This window comes from Stomoxys calcitrans, chromosome 5 (genome assembly GCF_963082655.1).
Source record: "Stomoxys calcitrans chromosome 5, idStoCalc2.1, whole genome shotgun sequence".
Classification (NCBI taxonomy): Eukaryota; Metazoa; Arthropoda; class Insecta; order Diptera; family Muscidae; genus Stomoxys; species Stomoxys calcitrans.
In genome coordinates, this window is record NC_081556.1 from 65,181,192 (window position 1) to 65,195,902 (window position 14,711).

General features: G+C 37.5%; 1 protein-coding gene and 1 long non-coding RNA gene across 4 annotated transcripts in view; both read left to right on the forward strand.

The window, feature by feature from the left end:
* Positions 1–8,390: 8,390 nt before the first annotated feature.
* LOC106082603 (protein pangolin, isoforms A/H/I/S-like) lies at positions 8,391–9,763 on the forward strand. Its single transcript, XM_059370312.1, has one exon. It carries the CDS (start codon positions 8,391–8,393, stop codon positions 9,510–9,512), a length of 1,122 nt encoding a protein of 373 aa, XP_059226295.1. The 3' UTR covers positions 9,513–9,763.
* A 2,862-nt stretch (positions 9,764–12,625) lies between these two features.
* Positions 12,626–14,711, forward strand: part of LOC106082587 (uncharacterized) — a 36,016-nt gene continuing 33,930 nt past the window's right edge. For all 3 annotated transcript variants that reach the window (XR_009398316.1, XR_009398317.1, XR_009398315.1), the window contains exons 1-2: positions 12,626–12,805; positions 12,884–13,297. This is a non-coding gene — a long non-coding RNA (uncharacterized LOC106082587). The remainder of the gene's footprint in view (positions 12,806–12,883; positions 13,298–14,711) is intronic.

The following is a 14,711-nucleotide window of genomic DNA, read 5'->3' on the forward strand; positions in this document are numbered from 1 at the left end:
GCGGGGCCAAGCCCTGGCAGAGTTCTTGAATACTAACGACCTAATAACACTTAATATTGGTAACACCCCTACCTTTGTAGATAGGATTATGGAGGAGGTATTAGATGTGACGAAATGGTCCGAAAATCTGATCGATGAGGTTCAGGATTGGAGGGTCTCCAGGAACACTGTTTCTCTGACCATCGCTACATTAGATTTAGAATAGCAAGGCCAGCGCCGAATGCGGTACGCTTCCGGAATAAGTTGAAGATCAACTGGACAAAATTCGGAAGGCTACTCAACAGAAGACTTGGGCAAGATAATTTAGATTGTCCAAGCATGGAAGAGATTGACGAGAATGTCAACAGGATTACGTTAATTACCTAACCCCGGCAAGGCAAGTTTTGCGACACCAAAGGCCTACAGATCCATAAGCCTTACGTCCTTTCTACTCAAAACCATGGAATGTATTGTGGACACCATGATAAAGAGTATGACATCCAGCGAACTGTTCAAATACAAACAGCATGCCTATGTCAAGGGAAGGTCGATGGAGACTGCCCTGGACGAGGTTGTGCATAAAAAAAGAAGAATCGTTCGATGCCAAGACGTACGCACTGGCGGTATGCATTGACATCGAGGGGGCATTTTATCGCCACTCCTATGGGTGACCACCATAAATGACCTACTACGGATGCTGACTGAGGAGGGATTTGAACCCGTTTGCTATGCAGACGATGTTATGATACTTCTAAGAGATAAGGATCCGAACGAGCTATGCAGAAGGGCCGAAAGGGTCTTGCATATGGCATATGACTGGGTTAGACCCAGAGGTCTCAATGTTAACCCAGAGAAGACTGAAATATGTCTGTTCACGAGGAAGACGAAGGTAGGCGAATTTAAAGCACCACGTTTCCTCAATAAACGATTTCGATATCTGACAAGATCAAATTCTTAGGTGTGATCTTGGACAGGAAACTGAATTGGAAGTGTCACATTCAGGAGCGTACTGAGAAGGCTCACAGATGTTGGACACTATGTAGACGGGCCGTAGGCTCGAAATGGGGCTTGAATTCTAGGATAGTTCACTGGCTCTACAGGAGCGTGATTAGACCAATACTTTCTTACGCCTCATTAGTTTGGTGGACTGCTATGGAGAAAAGGTGCAACATAAGGACCATATAACAGGTTCAGAGAACATGTTGTCTTGGCATAGGCGGAGCGATGAGGACCCCGCCCACGGCACTGGAGACTATTCTAGATATCCGACCAATTGACATACAGATTAAGTGTGAGGCAGGCACTACGGCCATGAGACTTAAGGCGATGGGAGAATGGATTGAGGATGGGAGCAGCACATACCATCGCGGTATAATCGAGGCGACGATAGGAAACCTGGAAGGAAGTGGAGAGGTTTCCGATCGGATATCTGTGATGAACGTTGCAGTCGAGTGCGAGGCACTACTGCCATTGGCACAGCCTTGGATTGATGGAACCCTAGTATTGCCATCTGGAAGATCATGTTACACGGATGGATCAAAGCTAGAGGACAGAGTGGGCCTGGGGGTTTACATTGAAAATCCAGGGACTGACATCCGTTTAAGACTAATAATACGGTCCTGCAGGCGGAGATCCGGGCGATCACGGAATACGTGAAGTGGTGTGGTGCTAACGCGAGGACGCCGAGTGTGAACATCTTTACAGACAGTAAAATTGCCATAAGTACAATAACAACCAGGACGGTAAGGTCACGAACAGTCTTGCAGTGTAAGAAGGAGATTAACGCCTTTTCTGAGGATGCAAAAATCCGCATCGTTTGGGTGCCGAGCCACAACAGAGTAAGGGGAAATGAAAGGGCGGACGATTTTGCGGTGTAGGCCAGAGGACTGCCGTCTAAAAACTTGGTTAACCCGAAGCCTTTCGGGTCGACGCAGTCCGAGTTAAGGGAGTGGGCATGCAACATTGTGGAACAGCGAAATGGTCGGTAGGACGGCGAAAATCCTATGGGGGATACAGGTCGTGAGAAGACGAGGCTATTACTGAAACGAAGCAAGAAGGAGGTCAGTATAGCTATTGGTCTCATAACGGGACACATAGGTGCGGCAAGTGATAGCATGTGTAGGGCATGCGGGGTACTTAGTTGGAGACACAATATCGGACATGAACCAACTTAGGAGAGTGGCATTGAAAACAATTAAGGATTTTGTAAACAGCACGGAGTTCCTAACTTAAAATTTTCTTTTTAGAGGTTACTTTATAGTTTTTAGAGCGCACAACAAGCCGAACAAGCTTAGGTGTATGTTCATAGTGTCATGGGGCGGATTAATATCTGCTACCTCTTTTCAACCTAACCTAACCTAAACACAAATTTTGCGCGATGAAAAAAATACAAATGTGGCGCCAATAAATTTTAATAGCTTTCTCTGTCTGGTATTAAAATAATACCAAATGGTATTAAACATATTTAGCAATAATGAGAATATAAAATTACCAGCCGAAATATCGTTCTTTTTCTATCAGTGTGGGTGTTGAAGAGTCTTGTAAAACTCTCTGGTACAAATAGGGTGAAAAACGAACTAAACCTTCCTACACTGATAAAAACTAGATAAGAAAGCGAAATATGACCATATTATTGAAATGATTTTGGTTGAAAATATTATTAATGCGTAAAAATATGTTGTGCATGTTACTTTACTTTCGACCCCGGCATGGGATAGCTGTGAGCACCACAGAGGATGGAACAATGAGGTACGATCCGTGTAATGTTTAATGCTGTCACGAGAAGCTGAGCTACAAGCTACCGGGCGCGTTCACAGGTTGCGGATAGTGGAATACTCCAAACGCATAAGCTGCAACGGCTGTCGCGGACAATCAGCAGTATCGTGCGGAGAGTCATAGAGAGAGGCCGGTTGGCACCGGCTCTTGCACAAATACTGAGTGCCTATGACACTCGATATGACAAGGCGAGTTATTGGCGCCTTTAAATAACCAATGGCCATCCTGTTCCCGCGGCGATCGGTCCTTTGGATCGGAAAGAGCTTGCTAACCTACAGAAGCTTGACGAGGATCGCCACCTCCACATGAAAATGTAGCAACAACAACATCTTCACTTTCGACTCATTGTAGTTGATAACAAAATATCAGTGCCAAGTTTCAATATCATAAGTTTTAAAGGCCTGGTTAAGTTGTCATAGAACTAGGACTGGTCATCTCGAGAAGGTTACCGTACCACTGTAACTTGATACTTGCAATTAAAAAAGTGGTGGAATGGCTTATATACAATGTTATAAAGACGATTGGCATTAATACTTAATACTCAGACAGTCAAGCGGTCATTAAATCTCAGAGGAAGACATTTTTTAATTTAAAAACTTTCCTCTGTCCCCCTCTCAACGAGATGCCTGAACAGTTCAAAATGTAGCTGTTCTGAGAAGACGAGCTTTCGAGACTAGAAACTAACTTACAGATTCCAGGGGACTTGCATCTGTGGGTATGCCTCAAGCGACATGCAATCCAAGTATTCAGGATCAGGCCCGGATAGCAACGAAGGGTGGGTTGTTGTTGTTGCAGCAGATTGTTGTGTTCTATCTTTCGTTTGCTTGATTCTGTTGAATGTCAAGACCCAGGAACTCTGCGACTAAGACAGGGTGAGTCACCAGGGAACTGGATCTGAGTCGAGTGGATCTGGCTGGGCAGTTAAACAGGTGACGTGTATCGTGCGGTCTCTGGGTACAATCAGGACATACATCTTGCACGTCGGCTTCAATCCTTGCTCTGTAGGGGTTGAGGCGGCTGCATCTGCCGGAACGTAATTGAGCCAGAACTACTCTGGTTTGTCGGGGGAGAACAATTTCTTCAGGTGCAATGGGAGGCGTTCGTTCTCCAAGGACTACATTTGTATTAATGTTGTCTAGACCTGCTTGATATGCCGCTTGATCTAAAGGTTCTCTCTTGTAACGCTGAACCTCAATTGAGGACCTTGTTTCTACTTTTGACTTATCGCAAATTGGTGTGGAAAGTTGTAAGAACTGTCAAATGTGACGCCAAGTATTTTGGGACACTTGATGGTCGGAATAATTTCTCCATCGACCATCACAGTCAGCTCAGTATTCACCTCATGCGTATTTGTAGTGAACAAGGTGGCTGAAGATTTGGTGGCAGATATCTTCAGATTTCTTGCAGCGAAATACAGGGTGGCTGATGAATATTGCTACAATGATGAATATTGCTACATTTTTTTTTCGGTGTATGGAATACATTTTTCTTTTATTCATGTTAAATTAAATTATTAAATTAATTATTAAATTATTATTAATTAAATTAATTAATTAATTAATTAAATTAATTATTAAATTATTATTATTAAATAGAAAAAAAGTTATTACATTTTTTTTTGGTAGCGGCTTTCATCAGCCACCCTGTATGATGCAAGTTCGTAGATGTAAACTTTCAACCTATCGCAGATATCAACAATGGGTGGAAGCCTGATACCATGATCGTACAATCGTCCGCATATGATACGATATCTATGGCGTCTGGAGAGGGTGGAATGGAGGATAGGTAGAGGTTGAACAGTGCCGGAGATATCACCCCACCTTGGGGAAATCCCTGTTTCACTTTACGGTGCTTTGAATTCTTATCCCTAAATTCCACAAATGACTGGCGACCACACAGATAATTCGCGACCCAGCGTTTCAGGCCTGGCTGGAGAGACATGTTGGCGATGACCTCAAATAGTTTGGCATGGCTGTCGAATGCCTTCGATAGATCCAGTGCCACGAGGACCTTCCTATCACATGGCCTGGGCTGATTGAAGCCACGGCAAATGTGTGCAGTGATGGCATGCAAAGCTGTTGTTGGGCTGTGCAGTCTTCGAAATCCATATTGTTTATCGGCTTGACCCGATGCAACCCTCATCGGCAAGGGCAGCCGCCTCAGTGTACGTGTACCCCTGTTCCTGGTAATAGAGGTCGGTTGATAATATACAGGCGAACTTCTCTATAACGTAGCAGTTGGGGACCGACGAAATACTACGTTATAGAGAAACTTCGTTAAAGAGAAACAGTCTAAAACTAGGTTTAATTTACCCTAAGTGAAAAATAAACAAACGTACAGAATCAGAAATAGTAAAATAAAATATGTCGTTTGAGAATAGTAAAGATAACTCTTTGAAATTTTGAATGATTATAGCTGAGGCGTTAAAGAGATTATGCGCAAAATTATAATTAAGGCCCTTGGTGGTGCGGTCGACTTTATGCAGGACCCAGGAATTAGATCTTCATTTGTAGTCGGATTTCTAAATTTGCAACTTTTTTAAAACAAAAATTTTTAACTTTGCAGTTAACTAAATTTCCCATGAACATTCCATTAAGAAACAGGGGATACTTCTCTCATATAAATGAGTGCAGTCCGAGTTTAAGCTCAATGATAAGGGATCTCAATGATAAGGGACCTGTTATGCCGAGTCCGAGCGGCGTGCCGCATAGCGGCATCACTTGCTAGAGAAGTTTAAACTGGCAGGATATCCACAAATGTAGCCAGCATTAGTAAGGGGATAACCTGATGTTTACGCCGGGAGTTAAATCTAGGCGTTTGGCGTCATAGGCGGACATGCTAACCTCTGCGCCCCGGTGGCCTCGATAAAGCTGTCCTTAAAAAAACAAAATATAAATGTTACCCAATTTTTTTTCCATAAAAAAAAACAAAAAATACCCATTTCCGGCAAAGATAGTCTCAAATCGTTGTTGTTTAATAAATTGGATTTTAAAGCTTCAAATATTGTTTGGTGCAAAACATTTTTGCTTTAGTATATACATAAACCTCCATGGGGGAGCTGTGCTTTGCGTTTTGAGAACCCGAGAGTTTTTTTTCAATTTTACTTTTTTGAATTTTAAACTTCATAACTTTTAACTGAATAATCGGATATGGACACACTTTGCAGCAGTCTTTATAAATTTTGTCACCAATTCAAATAATGCAACAAAATTAAAACCGAAAACCAAATGCCATCGTAAATTCCAAAAAAGGCTTATCTCGCCAAAAAATGCAAAAAAAGTCTCAAATCCCCGAGACCAAAAAACATGTTATAGACCTCAAGCGGACTTTTTTTAGGGATTTTTAAGCACTATCCAGGAAATCGAACCACAAATGAATATTGGCAGTCCGAAAATATTTTCGAAATGTCAAGGTGATCAATTTTTGAGGCCTGCCGGAGGCTTCGGGACAACCTATGGCTTGGAAATTTTACACATGATATCGTTGCCACGCTCTAACCATTACAAATTTTAAAGAGTCTCAAACGTCAAAAATTTTTAATTGTTTTTTTGATTCAAACCCACTTTAACCCATCTCAATAAGAAATTTTCTAATATTCTAAAATTTACTGGATATGTTAATTGCGAATGGCGTTTCTGTTTTTTTTTATATTTAGGTGTCTAGCCGATATTCCAAATTCTTAGCTCACATTCTTCTTTTTTTAGAGCTTTCATATGGCATTTTTCTTTAATAGACAACCCTTTACGCTTTGCCATTTTTTTGTCTGTACTTCGATCGCTACGTAACTTATTTTAAACTAAAATTTTCCTTTAATTTTTTCGAAATTTTTCAATCAGTATTACAAGTGCGTTGATGATCAACGTTAAATAAATTTTGTTGTTCCTCTTTTTTATGTGAACTTCAATAAAAAAAACAAGTTTGACAAAAAATTCGTTATAGAGAGATTATATTAGGTTAGGTTGAAGAAAATTTTTGAATTTAGGAATTCCGTGCTACTTACAAAATCCTTAATTGTTTTGCATACCACTCCACTAAGTTGGATCATGACTGGTATAATGTTCCCACCTAAATGGCGGTATCTGTTAGACGCAAAAGCCGGGCAATCACAAAGGAAATGCTCCAACGTCTGACCATCTTCTCCGTATGCCCTATACATGCTATCACTTGCCACACCAACTTTACATAAGTGATCTCGTAGTCCTATGTGTCCCGTTATGATACCGAAAGCTATACTGATCTCATTTTTACTTCCTTTCAGTAATAGCCTCGTCTTCTCACGATCTGGATCACCCCCCTTAAATCGGACTACGTCGACCCGAAAGGCCTCGGGTTATCCAAGTTTATTGACGGCAGTTCTCTGGCCTTCACTGCCAAATCGTCTGTCCTTTCATTCCCCCTTACTCCGTTATGGCCCGGGACCCAGACGACGCGGATTGTGCCATCCTCAGAGCAGGCATTAATTATAGCGAGATAGATTGTGTGAGAATTAACTTGCATCAGCCTCATCCAACCTACCAATATTCTAGTCGGTGGTTGAAAGATTGGGATTACAGTCCCTTAGCCTCCCAAGTATGAATTCAGCATCTGAGAGAATCCTTGGTATCCAAGCGTTTACAATTGGTTGAGAACGAATATTTTTGTTCTTTACTAAATCCACCAATCTTCTTTAGGACGCAGCGATACATTTCAACTAAAGTTGATCCACGAAAGCAATTAGTTGGTATTGCCCCGATACCGGAGACATTAGCTAAGGTTCTAATTACTATGGTTCGCCTTAGCTCTTTTGAGGATGGGAAGACCTCCAGGTATCAGCAGCCTTTTTCCTGACTGCTTAGGTTCGGCCTTGTCTAATGACTCGAACCAGGTATATTCGTCAAAACCCCCTGCTAACCAGTCCTCTGTCGGCTAGTGGAGTCTGGAGCACCCTCTCCACAAGTCTAGGTCTCGGTAGCAGACAACATGCTGCGGCCTTATATCACCCCCGCAGCTGTTGAATCTTTGGAGTCCATTCTAAGCCTACTCTCGGGCTCTAGATCTGCCGCTCCACTGGAAACAGGCCCAGATCATCAACTGCCTAATGGATAAAAACTAAGGTAGCTATCCTTGAGTGACTTACATTTTTTCCAAGAGTAAGTACCTAATACGAGTTGCAGAATATTCCAGCGGAGCTAAATAACAAAACGTTCACTCCACTCAACGGTTCTCCACTTAAAAAATATATTTTTTTCGATTACAGGTTGCTATACAAAAATTCAATTGAGATAAAAAACTTTACATCCAACGATTAAATTGTAAATCTTCACAAACAGTACCTTTTTTATTCAATTCACTTTGTAATGGCTGGTACTATGTTCGTTTTTCACCGTTGAAACCCCTTTTTTCGCGATTACTATTTTGAAACATTACGAAAATAACAATTTTACCACAAGTAATAAGGGAATGTCCTACTGAACGAAATCAACAAGTTTTTTTGTTTTAAAATCTATTATCTATTATTAATCCGACAATATTTATTATTTTTTTACTTACACATTTAATTAATTTATTATAATCAACTAATCAATTCAAATATTCCATTTTAATTTTGATACAAATTTATATTAAAAATGTAATCACAGCAATCACCAATAAATAACATGTCAAACGCAAATCATACACGTGAGCCTAATACATCTGGAGATGATTTAGGAAGTACTGACGAAGTTAAAATATTTAAAGATGAAGGGGATCGTGATGATGAAACAGTGTCATCCGAAAATCTATTGGAAGAAAAATCTAGTTTAATCGATTTAACCGAAATAGCAGAAAAATGTCATCTACCCGCAAGATCAAGCCTAAGTCCAGTTTGTAACAAGATGTCTACCAACGAATCTGAATATAATATGAGTTATCTGGTATCCCCATATACTTACACAAGTAATTCCGGAAATGGTCTGACTGTTTCGATGGCTAATAAGCTAAGTTTGCAATGCTTCTTTGGACACAACGGGGATCATTTAACAACTCCTCCACCTGCTCACTGTGGTATTCCGCCATATCAGTTAGATGTGAAATCCATGGGATTTACAAGAGCATCGCTGTATTCTTTTCCTTCTGGCCAATATCCTTATACTTTATTAAGTCCGGAAATATCTCAAGTTACATCTTGGCATACCTCATCTGCTTATTCATCAGCGTCCAGTTTTCGAAGTACTTACTGTCCAACCCTACCAAATGAATTGACTAGCGAATTTCCATTTCGATTTTCACCTAGCATCCTTCCTTCAGTGCACACATCACCATATCATGTGATTAACTCACATCAAACTGTAGTGCCACCGTTATCTAAGCAAAATGCAAGCAATGAAATCAGCCTCGATGATATAAGTCCAAAAAATTTGGGCTGCAAAAACTTGAAAACTTTTAATAGTATTGATAAAAGTAATGACATTGCAATTGACAAAAAAAAACCCCACATAAAAAAACCACTTAATGCCTTTATGCTGTATATGAAAGAAATGAGAGCGAAAGTCGTAGCAGAATGCACCCTTAAAGAATCAGCAGCTATTAATCAAATCTTGGGTAGACGATGGCATGAACTTTCTCGTGAGGAGCAGGGCAAATACTATGAAAAAGCACGTCAAGAACGTCAATTACATATGGAACTTTATCCAGGTTGGAGCGCACGAGACAACTACGGTTATGTATCAAAGAAAAAAAAACGTAAAAAGGAAAAACAGTCAGCAGATTTAAGAAAAACTTCTTTAAAAAAATGTTAGGATTAATGAAATGTTTGCTGAAATAATATAATACCACGGGTTATATAAATCACATCTAACTTAAGATTGTTGGGCATAACAGTACAGCAGTCGTAGTACCTGCTTTATGTAAAGGCAAATAGTTTCATATACATGGATCGAAACGATATTACTATTTGATTTTATATTGTCAAAAATTACAACCATAGTTTTCCGCGTGGATTACTTCTGCTTCGATATACACATACATTCGATAATTTCTATGAGTTGAAATATATTTATACATGTTACAAAAGTTATTAAGCGTTTTTATTTAAAATGAAACATTTTGGATTTTTAAAAAACAAGTATAACTATAATCTTGTATTAATTAAATCTATTTATAAAAGAGCGTGCAAAAGAAAAAAACAAATCAAAATGATAAGTTTTTTTTGTGTTGTGATTCGAGGAATAAGAGAAAACAAAACACAAAAATTGACATTTTCAATTGAAATTTATAGTTGCGTTCCAAAACAGATTTGGCAAGTTCTGGCCAAGCGATGCACTGGATTTAGATCACGTTAGGTTGAAAAGGCCAGGTGCAGCACTAGATGTAGTTAAGAAGGAAGATATTCCTTCTTGACCATTGGCACATGCTTGGATACCAAGGATTCCTACTGATCCCGAATCGATACTTGGAAGACTAAGGGAATATAATCCCGATCTTTGAACCACCGACTGGATGATTGGTAGATTGGATGAGGCTGATGATGACCGGAGACATGCAGCATTCGTACTAAACTTCGGCTGTCTCGCAGACCTCAACAAGTCTGAAGGGGTTGTATCCATGACATGATTACCAGGGAGTGTACCGTAAACAGCTGAGTACAATTTTTTAAATTAAAATTCAAATATCAAAGTGGTTTAGAAATATACTTTCTTTTACAATTTATCTTCTTCAAATGTGTTTTATATTTGTATTTTCGTCATTATAACACTGTTTTGTTGCTTATGTGTAGAATATGGGATCAAATAGAACATCCCTTCAAGTTTTTAGCAAAACATCTGAGTACAATTGTTTAATTTTTGTTTTGATTTTACAGTAAATCTAAATATCAAAGGCTATAAAACACAGCTGTTATTTTCTTCTAAAATCTTAAAAAGATGTTCTATTTGATTCGATATTCCACACATAGGCAACAAAACAGTGTTCCAATTATGAAAAAAATATATAACATATTTGAAGAGGACAAGTTGTAAAACAACGTTTATTTCTAAAGCTGAGTATTTTGGTTAGCTTTTCGAGCGGAATGCTGTCAAACTCCATATTAAAAAACACGTAGGCGAAACGTTGGCTAAAAAATGACGGAAAAGTAGTACTTTGCTTATAGTGGAGAAAATGGCAAAAACAAATTTTAGTGACAACGCTTGAAACCATTATTGGCATCATATTTGTTTGTTTTATAGGTTTCATTGGTTCGTTTTTTTTTCATTTATTTATTTGCTACATAATTTTTGTTTGTTTTATTGGTTTCAGTGGTTTGTTTTTGCATTTTTTTTATTTTATTTATTTGCGAAAAAAATATAAAACCATAAGTGCAGATAAAAAACGTATTTTGGAATGAAAATGAAAACAAATGATTACTGTCAAATGTCACTCGCGAAACAATTAAAAATTTCTTCGGCTATTCCGAAAGCAGAATAGAAAACCAACTCTTAAATCCAATATGGCTTATTGCAAAAGTTTCCATATTCCCGTTTTTGTATTTGAATTGAAGTTTGAAATGGGCTATATATCCTAGCCGACATTCAACTAGTGTTATGAATTTTAAGGTCGAAGAAGAACACCACATTTTATTGCACATCAAAAAATTTGTGCAAATATGCACAAATTGTTACTGGGAGTCGTTAGCGTACTTTATTCGCCAGCATAAGAGAGCGGAAGAGTGCATGAGAGTGAGCACAATTTTGAGTGTTTGGTAAATGAGAACTTGCAAATTTCTTTTAGATGTTTTTCGCAGCAGAAATTTGCAGCATCGAACAGCTGTTTTATGAAATTTAGCTGTTTAATTCAAATAAACAGCAAATAGACTAAGGGTTTTTGTTACTCTCCGGCAAATTTTTATTGGAAAAGTACCCGAACAGACCTATTCTCTATCGATTCTTCTATAAAACTTAAAAAAGAAGAACACATTTATTTCTATTCAATCCGATTTTTTGGTATATGGCATTATCAAAGACAATTTTCAAAAATGTAGAATTTTCCAAATTTTATATTTGTCGTCACCATTAATAATGAAAACAGACCGCCTTCACATATTAGGAGTCTACCTATTCTAAATTCCATTAAGACTTCGTTAAATTCGGTGCAAAAATTTGCAAAATGTACTTATACGTTAAGGTCATGCGAACAGCTGAGTAAAATTTTTTATTTTTGTTTTGATTTTCCTGTAAATTTAAATGTTAAAGGCATGATAACACAGCTGTGATTTTTTTCTAAAATCTTGAGGGGATGTTCTATTTGATCCGATATTCCACATATAAGCAACAAAACAGTGCTATAAGGATGAAAATACAAATAAAAACACATATGTAAACTATAAATTGTAAAAAAAAGTAAACATAAAACTGTCAAGCTAAATCTTACTCCTTTAACATGATACACTTATAAGGTGAGGTCATGCAAACAGCTTATTACAATTTTTTTTTATTTTTGTTTTGATTTTGCAGTAAATCTAAATGTCAAAAGCTTGATAGTACAGCTGTAATTTTTTTCTAAAATCTTGAGCGGATGCTCTGTTTGATCCGATATTCCGGACATAAGCAACAAAACAGAGTTATAATGATGAAAATATAAAACACATTTGAAAAAGATAAGTTGTAAAAGAAAGTATATTTCTAAACCCACTTTGACATTTAAATTAACGGTTTTTGCCACTTAAGTTAGTTTCGTTGGGGGTAGATTTTTGTTGTTGTGCTAATGACACTACCTCCTTCTTGTACCATGCACTTATAAGAACGTAATCCCTACGATTTTATTCGGATATGGCATATCTGTTTATAGTGAGGAAAATTGCAAAAAACTATTATAGTCGCAACACTTGAAACTATTGCCGGCATCATTTTAGTTTGTTTCATTGGTTTCAATGGTTCGTATTTCTTTATATGTTAGAGAAAAAATATATAAAATTGAGAAATCAATAAGTGCAGATAAAGAAAGGTGTTTTGGTATGGAAACAAAAACATTTGATGGCTGTAAAATTTCGTTTGCGAAACAACAACAAATTTCAGCGGCCATTGCGAAAGCAGAATAGAATACCAACCCTTAATGAATTGTAAATATAACCCTCTGTGTCAGAATTCACTGAATAAGGTTAAGCCTAATTAATATATTTTTTTTTAATTTTTGGCAGTACTTGGCATTAATGATGTCAACTTGTTCTCTTTTTACATTCATTCTTTGTTTGCGTTTTCTCCTATTTGATGACATTTTCAATCGGCAGACTTGACATCCTAAAAGATGTTCATGAGGCTTATCCACCTTATGTTTTCGCAAGTGACTTAAACTTCTATTAGTGAATCCTGCCTGTGTGTCAAGCGGATTTAAAAATGTGGTCTCACGCAAACAGGTGTTAAGCTTGATGGCAAGATGTCGGATTGCACCATATGATTTGTGGCTTTTGTACAAATGAAACCACCTTTAATTGCTTTGCCATACCTGTGTGTGTAGATTATAACGATATGAGAAAAAGGAAAACGTCAAAACTATTACAAGAGCTGAACGAAACTACAACAAAAACTCTCTAAAAAAACACCAATGTCCAAAGGTAATATTAAACCCTGCAATTATTTAATCTAGAAAAACCATAATTTATATGTGCTTTTATTTACCCATCCCATTTGGTAATTAATTTATTTTAATACCCCGCATTTACATGGCTCTTCGAACCGGATATATCTGCCGGAATATTAAAATAAAATAATTTAACAATTTGAGAATCTCTTTTCAGAGGCCGAAAATTCCGATTACAAAATTATATTTTTCTCTTATATGGCTGGTACTATTTTCGTTTTCGCAACATTTTTCATGATTACTTTTTTTAGATAATAGATTTTGAAGCCAAAAACTTGCTGATTTCATTCCCTTATTACTTATGAAAAAATCTTCACAAAAAGTATTATGGTTTCAATGAGATTTTTGTAGTGCTTCAAAAAAGTAACCGTGAAAAATTTGTGTTTCCAACTGTGAAAGACGAATATAGTACCAGCCTATAAATGGTAGGCTGGTACCCTCCATTTTTTCTATAATAAATCATCACACCAAGGTAAAGCTGTTGATATTTATTTGTGAAGAGCAAAAGAAATAAAATTGCAAGAAAACCGCGTTAAAAGGACAAACAAAAAATAAAGGGTTTCTTTCATTTGCCTGTGTTATTATTGCTGTAGTTTTATTCGCCCAAGAAGTGGCTTTGAATAATCGAACCAACAGTTTGCCTTGCTATCTCCACTCCCGTCTCGTGCAGTCAACACTTCAGTTGAATTATGTGTGTGTATATATATTACAAAACATTGAATGGGTTGCGTATTGGATTAAGTGGTAATGGAACTCTGTGGGCCCGATAAGAACAAAAGTTGTTCGACTTTTTTTATCATAAAGTATTTGAAATTAGAAAGTTTATTTGTTAATTAAATAAATGAGTTACTATTAGTTGAAAGCAAATCAAATAAAAGGTTTTTGGCTTTGATTTGTTAAATATATTAAAGTTTTCGAAATTTGTATTTCGCCGGCATAAAATATTATTGGTTCTTGCACATTTTGTCGTATATTCAAGGCGTGTTCAATAAGCTGGCCGCATCAGTACAGCTGATGGAAATTGATGTGACACTTCATTTTTGAATTCAAATTATTAAAATATAAACTTCAAAATAAAAATTTTCTAATTTAATTTTTGTGTTTGCTGCTGTTCGGTTCTTAAACTTAAGTTTTATAGTGGTACGCGTCGAACACCCTTAATCGAACACACCTTTACACCTTAAGATATGGAGCCAACATGCATGACAACAACGGAAGTCAGGCGGGCTGGAGAACTTCTCTCCTATCTGCCTTGAAATAATTTAGACAGGATAAAGGTGTTCATTAAGCCATAGTCCTGCATCTCAAAATTTTTTATACATACAAATTTGCCCGCGAACATTCCATTATGGAATAGGGACGAACTTCTCACATATCAAAAGTGCTGT

What these genes read in the sequence shown, in the direction of transcription:
- LOC106082603 (XM_059370312.1), top strand. Translation starts at nt 8,391, where the DNA reads ATGTCAAACGCAAATCATACACGTGAGCCTAATACATCTGGAGATGAT.